The sequence below is a fragment of the Cyrtonyx montezumae genome, unplaced genomic scaffold (genome assembly GCF_038088225.1).
Source record: "Cyrtonyx montezumae isolate F1298 unplaced genomic scaffold, pur_monq_1.0 scaffold_7, whole genome shotgun sequence".
Lineage (NCBI taxonomy): Eukaryota > Metazoa > Chordata > Aves > Galliformes > Odontophoridae > Cyrtonyx > Cyrtonyx montezumae.
The window spans coordinates 18,992,302-19,005,237 of NW_027072078.1; the positions used below are offsets into that span (position 1 = coordinate 18,992,302).

The 12,936-nt window shown below is 37.1% G+C and overlaps 1 protein-coding gene across 1 annotated transcript in view; it reads left to right on the plus strand.

Annotated features, from left to right (window-relative positions):
• The first annotated feature begins 259 nt into the window (after positions 1-259).
• TTC21B (tetratricopeptide repeat domain 21B) overlaps positions 260-12,936 on the plus strand; it is a 28,684-nt gene continuing 16,007 nt past the window's right edge. Inside the window, exons 1-13 of the mRNA XM_065750974.1 lie at positions 260-275; positions 746-1,393; positions 1,559-1,669; positions 2,272-2,438; positions 3,203-3,325; positions 4,879-5,036; positions 5,776-5,860; positions 6,280-6,378; positions 7,000-7,192; positions 9,028-9,125; positions 9,571-9,771; positions 11,518-11,647; positions 12,108-12,265. Of these exons, the coding sequence (XP_065607046.1) occupies positions 260-275; positions 746-1,393; positions 1,559-1,669; positions 2,272-2,438; positions 3,203-3,325; positions 4,879-5,036; positions 5,776-5,860; positions 6,280-6,378; positions 7,000-7,192; positions 9,028-9,125; positions 9,571-9,771; positions 11,518-11,647; positions 12,108-12,265 (2,187 nt within the window). The remainder of the gene's footprint in view (positions 276-745; positions 1,394-1,558; positions 1,670-2,271; positions 2,439-3,202; positions 3,326-4,878; positions 5,037-5,775; positions 5,861-6,279; positions 6,379-6,999; positions 7,193-9,027; positions 9,126-9,570; positions 9,772-11,517; positions 11,648-12,107; positions 12,266-12,936) is intronic.

Below are 12,936 nucleotides of genomic sequence, written 5' to 3' on the forward strand. Positions count from 1 at the left end.
CAACCTCCTTATGTCCTCATCCCTACAATTGTCTGAGAGCAGGTTGTAGCAAGGTGGGAGTCAGCCTCCCCTCTCAAGTAACAGTGACTGTGTAAGAAGTAAAAGCCTTAATTTGTGCCAGGGGAGGCTCAGGTTGGATATTAGAAAAAAATTATTCTCGGAAAGAGTGGTGAGGTATTGGAACGGGCTGCTCAGGGAGGCAGAGGGGTCACTGTCCCTGGAGGTGTTCAAGAACCATGAGGATGTGGCACTGAGGGACATGGTTAGTGGGCACGGTGAGATGGGTTGGATGAAATGAACTTTTTGGAAATGAATGTTGGAAATGGTCTTTTCCAACATTAATGATTCTTTGATTCTATTCTATGACTAAGTGTCATTACTGATGGATTTTTCTAGAGAATGCTTTGCTTACACGTTGGGAGGGACAGCACATCTGTCCTAAAGCAAAGTTATTTGGCAAGGTTTGTTTCTGGTGCCTGGACACAATGGACAGTGCCTCCAGGCCAAATGGAAAACTTGAGTTTTACTTGACTTTTCCAACTAATTCACTTGGATGGGAGAAACGAAAAAAAAAAAAAGATTTTCTGTGTTCTATTACATTGCTGTTTCATTTCTGGAGAGCTTTACAGAGCCTAAAGTACTCAATATTGTAGTATACAACAACATAATGAGACAGCCTTAAGTCGGAGAAAAAAAAACCGTATGAAAAAAAAATTTAGGCCATTTTGAACTGCGAGTTCACCAGCACAGGTTGGAGAAGGCTGCGCTTGCAGCCATGAGCACGGCACTAAACGCACCGACACCCCGCGGGCCCCCACAGCCTCAGGAACAGCCGGGCACGACGTAGCCACCGGCCATTACAGCCCCCACCGCCATAGCGCGCTCAAACCCACCCTTTCCGCCCTCGCAGCCAATGGTAGCAGCCTCTCTTGCAGGTGGTCCCGCCCCTCTCCCCCCGAGCATCCTGTTCGTTCCAGTAGTTTTTCTTCCCGTGTCTCTCCCGCCTCCTTTCTCTTCGGACCAATGGAAGGGGCCGCGCTCCTGCCGCCAGCCAATCGCAGCGGGGCTCTTTCCTGCCTTTCCGGCGGCCCGTGTCTGGTGACGTTAGCTAGCAACGGTGGAGGCCATGGACGCTGCGGTGCAGCAGGTGAGTGCCGCGGGATGGGGGCGGGAAGCGCTGAGGGCGGCGGGGCGCGCGCGTCGGGCAGCGCCAGATGGGTTCGGCCGCGGGTGTGGCGTTCACCGGGATCACCTCTCCCACAGGCCCTGCTCAACTACTACTGTCAAGAATGCTACTTCCACCACGTCCGGGCCGCTGCGGAGCAGGCGCTGGGCCGCCTGGGCAGCGACCCGCTGTTCCAGTTCTATCGAGCGTACGGCGCACTGCGCACAGGTACCGCGGGCTGGGCCGGGCCGGGCCGGGCCTGCCTGCTGTGGCGAGGCTCTGGCCCTGGGCTGCCCTGCCGCGTCTCTGAGCTCCAGGCAGCTGAGTTTTTAATTCTGATCTTCTGTGTTCTCTGGAAAATGTTGCAGCTTATGTGTCTCTTGTTATCACTAGGTGATGTCCAAGAGGGCATTCGGCAACTGGAGTCCATTAAGAATAAACAGGAGGTGTCGCTTTGTGCATTGATGGCACTGATCTATGCCCACAAAAAGAGCCCCAATCCAGGTGTGCTCGTTAAGACATTAACGATCTGTATTTTTGATAGCCATACATTTAAGGCTTATGAGTTGTACCTTAATTCTGTTTAACTTTAAAGGGTATACTCTAGCTTTGTTTTTAACAGAATACCTAGTACTTGGAAATTAATCAAAATTGTAAATAAAAATGCCAAAATACAAAGCTGTGAAGAGTTAAGTCTAAATGTTTTAATGCTAAAAAAAAAAAAAATAAGACTTACCTGCCATGGTGAAAAGTATTTTATGGAGGAAGGAATTACCATCAGGCTGCTTTTGATTCTTATTTCCTATTGTTTGTGTGGTATCAGTCCTTCTGAGCAAAACTCCAAGTTTATTAGGAAGTCATGAAAGCCAGGCCATTAATGTATTTCAGATTACCCTGGTAAATGCTAAACGAACGAGTGAAACAGCTCTGATTAATTACTCTTCTCTGATTTCTGTCTCTGAGGACTAATAAGATAGTAAGTTTATTGTGTATTTAGGTACTTTCTGAGAAAGTCATAGCAATGAGAGTCAGACATTTAACAGTTCTTAGTAAAGGACCAAAAATTAAAATGGGCAAAAGAAAATATTTGGCATTCACCTTTTCAGATCGAGATGCTATTCTAGAGTTGGATACAAAACTGAAAGAGCAACGAAAAACAGCAGGACAGCAGGCTCTCTACTTTGCTGGCTTATTTTTGTGGCATCTAGGTCGTGAAGACAAAGCCCGTGAATACGTTGATAGGGTGATCAAAGTTTCTAATGGTGATAAAGAGGTAACCATTTTCTTTCTGTGTAAAGTAGTAGTAGGACTATGTATATGCTATTAAGCTAGGCTTACTATACCAATGGTGTTTGGATGTTCCTTTGATGAACTTTGTGTTCTAATATTTTAATGTTATGATCACATTTGACAGAGATGAATGAAATGCCTGGTGACGTTTTTTGAATTATTCATTGTTAGTTAGTAAATCAAAAGTCTGCATTGACTGGTGAAGATAACATGTAGTTATGCCAGTTTTGTTCTTGCTAGGAATTGTTATCATGATCAGTATCCAAGCAACAGCAAAAAATTGATTCTGTCAGTAGGGGGAGTATCACCTGTTCTGAATCTTCTCAATCAAAAACCCAGAGGGTTGTAGCAGTTTCAGTAGTTGTTAATGGCATTACTGAACGTAGTGTAATCTAATCTGTGTAAATCTTGTGTAGCAACATCTTCTGTATTTATAGAATACTGACAGTTACTGTTTTAAGAATCTTTAAGCCTGCTTAGTTTGTTAATCTAGTTTAAGTTATTTAATCCTTTAATTATTTGATTAATTTAAGCCTGAGTTAAATTATGAATTAATGAATAATATTTTGAGTTGTGTACTAGCTGTAATTTCAATTATATATTTTATATTGTTAATTAAAGGCATATTACATTCATCTCTCTTTAAGTCTTATTTTATAATATGTTTTTTTCCATTCTACATAGCATAATTTTTAATTAACTAGCTATTAAGAGTACCAATGTATACAAGGTTGTTTTTTTTTTCAGGGGTTGATTCTGAAAGCGTGGCTTGATCTCACTTGTGGGAAAGAAACTCACATTAAAAAAGCTGTGAAGTACTTTGATGAAGTGCTACAGGAAGGGGCTGATGTTTTTGCTCTCCTTGGTAAAGTACGTTTACCTTGATATTAACACTTTCTAAATGTGTAATCGCTAACCTGTTGTTAATAATCAGAGCTCACTAATGGTTAGAGCATGTGCAAGGAGTAGAAATGCAGCTCTATCATATTCTTTTTGTTCAGTTGACTAGATTATTTATTTAAAAGCCTTTTGTAGGCTTTAGCAGAAATTAACTGCATGAGAGACTGGCACCTATTTGTGGAGCATAAAAGTTACCAAACAATTTGAGTTCTAGCACAATAAAAATAGCTGACATTTACCAGAGGAAGTGCAAACAGCATGCTTTAAATAGTAGCTAGTTGTAATGAGTAGCTGGGGTTCATAAGGAGTTCTCACTTTCTCTGTTGGGGAAGACAAAAGGACAGGCAGCACAGTGGGAAATGAACAGGAAGTATGTTCAAGTGATTGTTTTTTTTCTTTGATTAAAATTGGGTTTTTTAAATTGGGGTTAATTAAACCTTAGGTCCCACTAGGCACCAGTGTAAAAAAGGTGGCTACAGATGAAATATTGTTGGTCTGAATGTATACTGAAGATAGGATTTTTAGAATGTTCACAGGAAAAAACTTTGAATTCATCTGTTCATATACAGGAAATGAGGTTTTGTACCACCTGGAAGTGTGCAGGTCAGAAGAATTTTTCAGAGAATAGAATTATAGAATTATGTGTCATGGCAAAAAAAAAAACAAGTAGTAGAAATACTGCAGTGGGATTGCCTTTGGATGTTTTTGTCTTGTTTTAGTTGTCATTATTCAATTGGAAGTTCTTGTTTCGATTTTAGAACATAGAAGTCTAAAGCTCAGAGCAGTGTTAGTATTTGAGTAGACGTGTACATGGCTGTATGTGTTTAATTACTGGTACATTTAAAATCGTTACTGCAATAAGATTTCAGGCACTATAGCAGCAAGATAATTCCTTTAAAAAAATGTGGTAAACTTTTATGTACATGATGATTTTACATGATGACTGTCTCAAAAATATTAAATCAAATGGCATGCACACAATTGCCTGGAGCAGAGTATGTACATTGTAAGCTTCAGAATAAAATTGAGGACTTAAGCCATGAATTGTTTTCTACTTAGTGGAACTCATCTTAAACTGTGATACAACTTCTGATGTAGTCGTGTTTTTGGAGTGCTGTACAAAGTGCTTAAATTTAAATAGAGTGAAATTTGGCAACAGTGGTGACCTATGAAGACTGGAGTTTTTGGTATGTATCTTGAGTTTTGAATAAGTTGTGCAATCTGTTGATTATGTTCAATATGCTGAAATGTTGAAGTGGTTTAAACAAAGTTGTCAAAAGCTAGTAAAACAGTGCCACTCTTCAGCTACTTAGCTTTTTTCTTGTCAGTGCTGTGCTGAAGCAAAGCTTACTCCATACGGTATTTTACACTTGATCATTTTATATTTCTTATGTATGATAATTCTAGCTGATGCTGAAATAAAACTTTTAGCGAAAAATGGTTTCTGTACAAAGGGAAATACTGTATCTTCTCATTTCTGTGAGTGCACAGATTTCTGATGCAATTTTTCTTCCTTCCATTAGGCACAATATTTTGAGATCCGGCAGAATTATTCAGGAGCTCTGGAAATGGTGAACCAGATAATTGCAAACTTCCCAAACTTCATTCCTGCTTTCATAAAGAAAATGAAGCTACAACTAGCCTTGCAGGACTGGGAACAGGCAGTTGAAACAGCACATAGGTTGAGTATGAAATAACAAGTTGCCAGTTGTGGCCTTTATATGTTTAGGCTGTAAGAATACTTTGGAAAAAGTTAAAACAGTTTTAAATTAGGTATATTAAATGAAATGAACTTCTGTGAGAGCCTAGCCTTGCAGTTCTGTGAGTACTACTTCAATATGTGAACCCATTTTGCTGGGAAGAGGGTCTCTGTTGACATAGACATAAAGTGACAGAAGCTATGATTTCATATGACAACTGTGATTTAAGGTGATTGTGTGATGCAAAATATGGCAGTTGTTCATGTCAGCACTCTGTAAGGTTGTCTCCATTGTATCTTGACTTACTTATTTATTCTTTTTTGTGTTTCTGTTAGAGGTATTTTTGCTGGAAAGAAAAATTCTCAGGTGATGTTAGCAAAATGGGAGAAGTTCAGTGAAAACATTTACACTTGAAGCTATCTTGTGTGTATGGTAACATCATAAATACACTGGCTCAATTTAGAGACCTGAAGGTTAAGGTTCACTGTATTGAATAGTGAGGAGGTTAAATCAAATGGGGAGGAGCCCTAAATCCATATTCAAGGTTTATCATACAAGGTGAATAAAACAGTGTAATGATAAACAATATTTAAAGCCATTTTGTTTTAACACTGTGGTAGACTTACCAAAGCTTTGAAAATGAAGAAAATATTAATTATTTTCTTAATTTTAATTAATTGTGGTTGGGTTTCTTTAAATGTGTATTTTGTTTGGTTTTAGGCTATTGCAGAAAGATGCTCTCAATTTAGAGGCCACAAGAATGGAGGCCCTGCATTTTCTGTGCAGGGAAGGAAACATACATGAGGTGAGTCTTGTTGGTTGCAGACAGTTGAGTGCAACACAACCTTTCTTAGGGGTTAGATCCCAGATTCACAATGTACTTTCTAACTTCCTCCTTATGTGCTGTGTCCATATTGGTACTGAAGCCGTAGGAGGATGTACAGATCTTGCTTGATAAACTTCCTTTACATCAGATTCAGCTCAAGTTATTTGCTTTTTTAGAATATTTAGGGAATATACAATGAACTGTTTCATTCTCCCTTTACTAATCAATGTATTTTTCTAGAAATTCCATTGTTTTTGAAAATCCATCTAATTTCTATCTCTGAGCACCTCTGAATATAAATTTCAAAATACTTTTACATAGTAAATGTTTTTACTGAAACTTATTTTGTGGTCCTAAGGTGTTAATTCTTTCAATTATATAATTCATTTTTCTCTAAGGCTTCCGCAAGACTGAGTGACCTACTGAAAGCACTGGACATGTTAGAGCCACGTAATTCACAGCTCTTCTATAAAATGGCTTTAGCTTTCAGTAGAACAGTGAGTATACTTTATTTGTCTCTTGCTCAAGCAACAGACCCACTTATGATTTATGTTCTGGTACAAATGATAAATGTGTACTAATAAGTGCTTTCCAGAAGATATTTAAATAAGTTAACTTGTATGGCCTTTGGTAAATAAGTGTTTTAAAGTTTTGCATTTACTGTGAATTCAAATACTTGAGCAATCTCATTCCTGAAATGTTTTAATTACTTAGTTTTTAAATGAGAAACAGGTTTCCAATGAAAATATTTTCAAATGTCTCATCAAATGTTTAATAGGACAAAAATTAATGTTAAGCTTCATGATACAGCTTTGAAATGTAACGTTTCTTTGATTCTTATCAGAACCCTTTTAAGAAGGCCTTCAAAGCAAATATGAACTGTGCACGATTTTCTTTTATATGGTATTATGTATTTGTTTGAGCCCAGCACACTTTACTGTTTGAATTCCTATGGAATTACTGCAGATTAATCTTATGTGAGGTTATGTTTTTTCAGTTGTTGCAGTGATATTCAAGGTGCAAACTCTAAAACAAATACTGAATTACCATTATCTTTTTCTAACTGAATTTGGAGGAAAAAAAAATAATTTGAACTTTAAAGTTATTCTTGCCTTTAGTGTGGCCGGAACCAACTCATCCTTCAACATACACAAACATTAGTTGAAAGAGCATTTAGTTTGGATTCTGACAGTGCAGAATTTGCTACGGAGCTTGGCTACCAAATGATTTTACAAGGGAGAGTGAAAGAAGCTTTAAAATGGTATAAGACTGCTATGACACTTGATGAAACAAGTGTTTCTGCGCTAACTGGTAAGGTCTTAGCTTGCTTTTATTTCTAATCTTATTGGTTTTAAAATGAGTGATACTTTGTTGATCAAATTCTCCTACTGCTGCTACTATGAATAACACGAACTACTGTTAAATAGCATGTGCTTCTTGTTTTGTGAAATTATTTTGCTTAGTAATTGTACAAATGCTGCAGATCCAACAGTATTTATTCTTAACAAGTTATATCTTCATGTAGTCTGGTTTCAATTTGTGTTCTTTTTTAGTGCATACTTAATGATACCATATATTCATTTGAAGCTTTTTTTCAATACATGAGGCATTGTCTTGGGTTCCTGTGTCTGGAATTACTTGAGGGGGGGAAAAAAAAGCTTTTAAAATGTTGTTAGTATCACTGTAGGCTAACTTTACTAGGGCTGTTTTTCCTTCTGATTACTTCTGACGTTACTATTTTGTACAGTATTATGTTCTTGGCTTTCAGCAGAATAGTGCATACACTGTTTTAAATGCAGACATGAGGTAACTTATTTTTTTTCTTATTACTCTGACTAGTGTAATGCATATGGTGTGCTAATTCCTCTTATTTTAATCACAGCGCAAATCTGAATACTTGATTTGCAGAAACACATAACTGCAAAATACATGGTACTAAAGTGGTGTTGCTACTTAGAGTATTAGATGTTGCCATAAGGCAGGAATTAGCAACACTGAGCAGTAGGTATTCATACAGGTGGAGAAGGAAAATGTCTTTTCCTATCTTTTTTCCACATAATGCCTGATTCATGAGGAAGGAAACCCACCAAAACATCAGCTATGCACTGCTAGCCTCTTGTTGGAATGGTTCAGTGTGGCTGTGCATGTGCGTTAGTGAAACAAGCACAAATGAAGGGAGGGAGCAAATCAGTGATTATTGCTTATTTGACCATGGTAAAAGGTTGTTTCTTTGTCATATGTGTTGGTCTGAGTTTCAGCTGCTGTAAATACTGATACAGTTATTTTGTTATCCTTGAAAAAACATCAGTTACTATACTTGACTGTGGTAACTCAGATAACCTGTCACGTGTCAGTGCCTTTGTTTAGATTAGAACCTGATTTTTAAGTTTGATGTATTCTTGTGGCTGGCTGGGCATGCACAGACATGGCTGAAGCAAAGCTGTCTTTCTTTACTTAGTAATGTTAAGACATTTTTTGTCTACCATGGACAATCCTGCCATTCTTTCTGTGACTCATGTGTGTAGATGAAGCATTGTTTGCTCCATAGCCTGGGCTGTGTCCAAAATACACTTTGGTTTTTTTTGTTTTTTTCTTGTTAACATACATCACCACCTAAAATTATATTTTACACTCTTAGGAGCAGACATTATCATTTTAGTATGTTAGCAAAGTACCTACATTTGTCAAAGCTAGAGAGCCCTTATGCATCGCAGAAGTAATAAATTCAAGTGCAGGTGATAGAATGAGCTGTCTTCTGTGTCCATAGTGAAGACTGAAGTGCATACTTTTCAGCCTAATTTAGACATGTACAAAACATAATTAGTTTTGTTACCTTATCCTGCTTGTTGGATTCAGAAGGGAAGCTGGATGGTAGTTTGGCTTTTGTTAGTCTAGAACCAACTGAAGATTTTACTGTGCTCAGCTTTGGAGGTATTTTCATGAAATGACTTTATGGCATTGCTTATATTAGTTATTCATTTTCTGTCTCTGATATCTCTAGGTACATGAGATCTGCATTGCTGTAGATCTTGATCTTTTACTTTTACCACCATTTTATTAAGAGATTGGAGAGAGAAGAATTCTAGAAAACAATGTATATGTTTGACTAAGGAGATGAATCTGGATGATCTTTCAATATTTTATAGGAATTATTCGTTGTCAGCTGATACAAGGGCAGCTAGAAGATGCAGAACAGCAGTTGGAGTTTCTTAATGAAATCCATCAGTCCATTGGAAAATCTGGGGTAGGAGGCATCTTTGTATATTAAAATACTTCGTTTACTATCTGAACAATGGTCTGCTAGCTACTTCCCTATTTCAGTCACTTGTGTGAAGCATTCTAAGTCTCAGTTTTCACTCCCTATCGATATAAGGTAATAACTTTGTAACACAGTACTGTGTGCTTACTAAGCTTTGTCTCTGAAAAGTTTGAAATGTTAGGAAGGGAAGGGTATTAATTTTTGTAGGATTTTTTGCTCAAAAGAACTTAGAGTTTCTTGCACGAATTAAAGATTGCACTAACAAAGGAACACAGTAATCATTGGTGCCATTTGCAGTGAACGTACTTTAGGTGTTAGGTTATCTCTACAGAAAAAAGAAATGGCTAACATTAATCATTAAGTAGTTTTGTATAAACAACAGGTGAACATATGTGGAATATTAAAAATATACTGTTTCTTTCTCCTGTAGGAATTATCTTTCTTGCGTGCAGTCCTAGCAATGAAAAAGCATAAGAACCCAGAAGAAGTTATTGCCTTGCTGAATGATGTTCTGGACACTCACTTCTTATCTTTGCATGGGTTTCCTCTTGGTGTGGAGTATTTTGAAAAACTGAATCCTGATTTCTTGCTAGAAATTATTAGGGAATATCTTAATTTTTGCCCTGCACAGGTAAGCAGCTGTATATTGCATCTCTCTGAGAACAGACTTGGGATTTTTTCTTGAGATTGGGTAATCATGGAGCAAAAGCCTAGAAAACTTTCCCCCTTGAAATGTGAATTTCTATGAGGTAAAATTGCTTTTTAAGATATTATGCTATCATGTAATCAAAATAACTGTGCAAATAACTTATCTTGCACAGTGAGCAGGTACTTCAATATCTGAGGAAATTTATTAGTTTAATGGTTTAATGGCCTGCATCTGTATTTGTACAGAATTTTTTTTTTGCTTTTTTTTTTTTTGGAATCTCTTGTGATCAAGTAAATAAGAATACAGTGACTAGAACTATCTTAATTAGAAACTTGATTATTCACAGTGATTATTCTGGTACTGAAATATTTTTGCCAGTTCAGGGTATTGTTTCATTTTAAGCTTTTTTTGTGTGTTGGTAAAGATCAGTGGACTACTACTTGATTAATACTAATTTTTAATTTAGGTGGCTGCCTTGCTGTCACTGAACTTGTTTGTGCTAGTTTTAGAGCAAAGACATATAGGACTTAATAAGTTCAGTGGGGTCCTCACATCTCCAAAGTTGAAGAAATACTTTTAAAGTACCACTGAAGGCAGTCTTCTTTAAAGAGATTAAGAGATAATTCCTCTGAAATAGTGAGAAGTGCTCTTTATTCTGATTATAGCAGGTTCCTAGTCTAATTGTAGAACCTTTCCATAAATATTTCTTTATTTAAATCCATGAAATCCAACCAGCAGAAACGGTAAGTGTTCCATTGTTACAATTTATCCCAGCGTCTTTGAGATGATATGGTTTGAAAGTCTAGAACAGCAGTGACAACTCCATCTAATTTTGTCCACAGATGGAGATAAAATAAGTAATGTGCCATTCAAGAAGCAGTGTCTTAAGGTTTCCTTAGGATACATAATGGCAATCGTGGTTCTTTAATTTGAAATGAAAACTGAACTGTTTTCTTAACAACTGTCCACAGAAATATCTTCTGAAAAATGACACTTTTCCTGAATTTCATTATACCTTTATTGTGAAAGGGATTGCAGCTACCCGGGGGAGTGTGTCCTGAGAGGATGTTAGCATGGTAAAGAGGCAACATAAAGATGCCTCTTTTGCTTGTTATACAATATAACTGCTTCATGGGATACAAACTGAGTAAATGTGATACAGTATAGCAGCTGATGAGAAAGATTGTATGAAAGTGGTTATTTTCGGGCTGCTGATTTCAATTTGCTGGTAAGTATGGGACTAAGTTCTTTGGCATGGAAAGAGCATAGGGGAGACAGGAACAAAACTTTCCTTCCCATCTTTCTGGTCGTTCCTTCCCACTTTGGCTGTCTGGAAATTTGGTTGATACTAGCATTTTGTTGGATCACTTGGTATGGTAATTCTGAGCATGCTGCCAAATGTTTATGTGCAACTCTACAGTTGTCCGGTTACATCACGTCTGGGTCTATTTTTCCTGGAATTCATGATACATTTTTGTGTTTCTGCTGATATCAAGAAGTTGCACCTTAAATGTAAAATGTTCTCTTATTTTTTACAACAACTACTTTCATCTCTTTGGCTTTACTATTGTTGTTAGAGTTTAAAATGAAACTCAGACTTGAAATAGAATTCAAGTCCAATGCCTGCTAACTGATATGTTCCTTCTGGGTTTTGTTTGTTTTGCTGTGGTTAATTCTGTTGATTTGTTGTTGTTTGGTTTTGTTAATTTTGTTTTGGTTTACTCCTAGCCTGCAAGTCCTGGACAGTCTCCTTCACCACTTCTCAAGCACTGTGCTTCTGTTCTTGAAACTGTGGTAAAAACTGTGCCAGGCCTTCACCAAGCTGTTTTCTTAATTGCAAAGGTGAAATATTTATCAGGTAATACTTGTATGAATGGTCAGCTATCCACCTCTCTAGCTTCTCTGATATAAAACATAAGATTTTGCTCTTCATTTGTGAAGTATTTCTTGTCCACTGTGTTACACTACATAGCTCAGTGAACAATACCTGTACTATTTCTGTGACTTATGTGAGCAAATTGAGTTCTGCAGACACATTAACATTTAAACACATTGCATCTATTGCTTTCAAAAAGAGACTAGTTATTAAATGATTTGCAGATGGGACAATGGGGAAAAGTCTTAACTTTAACCTGGTTTTGATTTCTCTTCAAAAATAAAAAAAGAAAGTAGTAGACCTTCATGCATAACTTTGTTCATTCAATGCTAATAGTTATTAAAAAATAAATAAAATCAAGTTAGTAAACAGTGAATGAATGTTCTGTTCAATCGGTGTTTTTTATCAGCCGCTTATTTACTTCCCCTTCTTGCTTTCCTAGGGGATATTGAAGCAGCCCATACTAATCTTCGTTACTGTCTTGAAAGAAATCCTGCTTATGCGGATGCACATTTACTGATGGCCCAGGTCTATTTGGCTCAGAACAATACTAAACTGTGTTCTCAATCCCTGGAACTCTGCCTGAGCTACGATTTTGAGGTGATTTGGACAAAATAATTAAACCACTTTATTCAGTCAATCTTCAGAGTGTTTTTTGCATGGTTTTGAATATAATGGCCTTGAAAATGAGATTTTTTTACTCTTCCACTAGAAGCTCAGTATCGAAATGCTAATGTGAATATGGTATCTAAATACTTATCACATAAGTTACTAATTTTTTGAGCTAGTAAGGTTCAAAGGGCAGGACTAATCTCTTATTGCAAATATTGAAATTGTCTTAAAATACAATGGAAGAAATAGCTTTTTCTCCAATTCTCACATAAATACTGAAACAACTAAAAGTTGTATGAACAGAATTGTTGATTGCAGATGAACTTGGCGGTCGACATTAAAGGTCACCATAGTACTTGAAAAGTGATCCAGTGTTTTTGTACTTCTTACACTGATGCACAGTTACTAATGAAGATAGCAGGGATGCTAGAGAGGAGTTTAGAAATGAAAATTCATGTTGTTTTGAACTCCATAAATGTTATGAGTTTGATGATACGCTCTGTTGACTTGTTTTGTTATATCAGAGGAATTTTCGGATTAACACTGATGGGAATACTTTGTACAGCATTCCTTGGCTCTCGGCTGTGCTGTCTCTTGGCAGTGCTGAGCTGATCAGTGGGACAAGCTAGCACTTCTTTGCATCTTTGCAAGTATTCTCT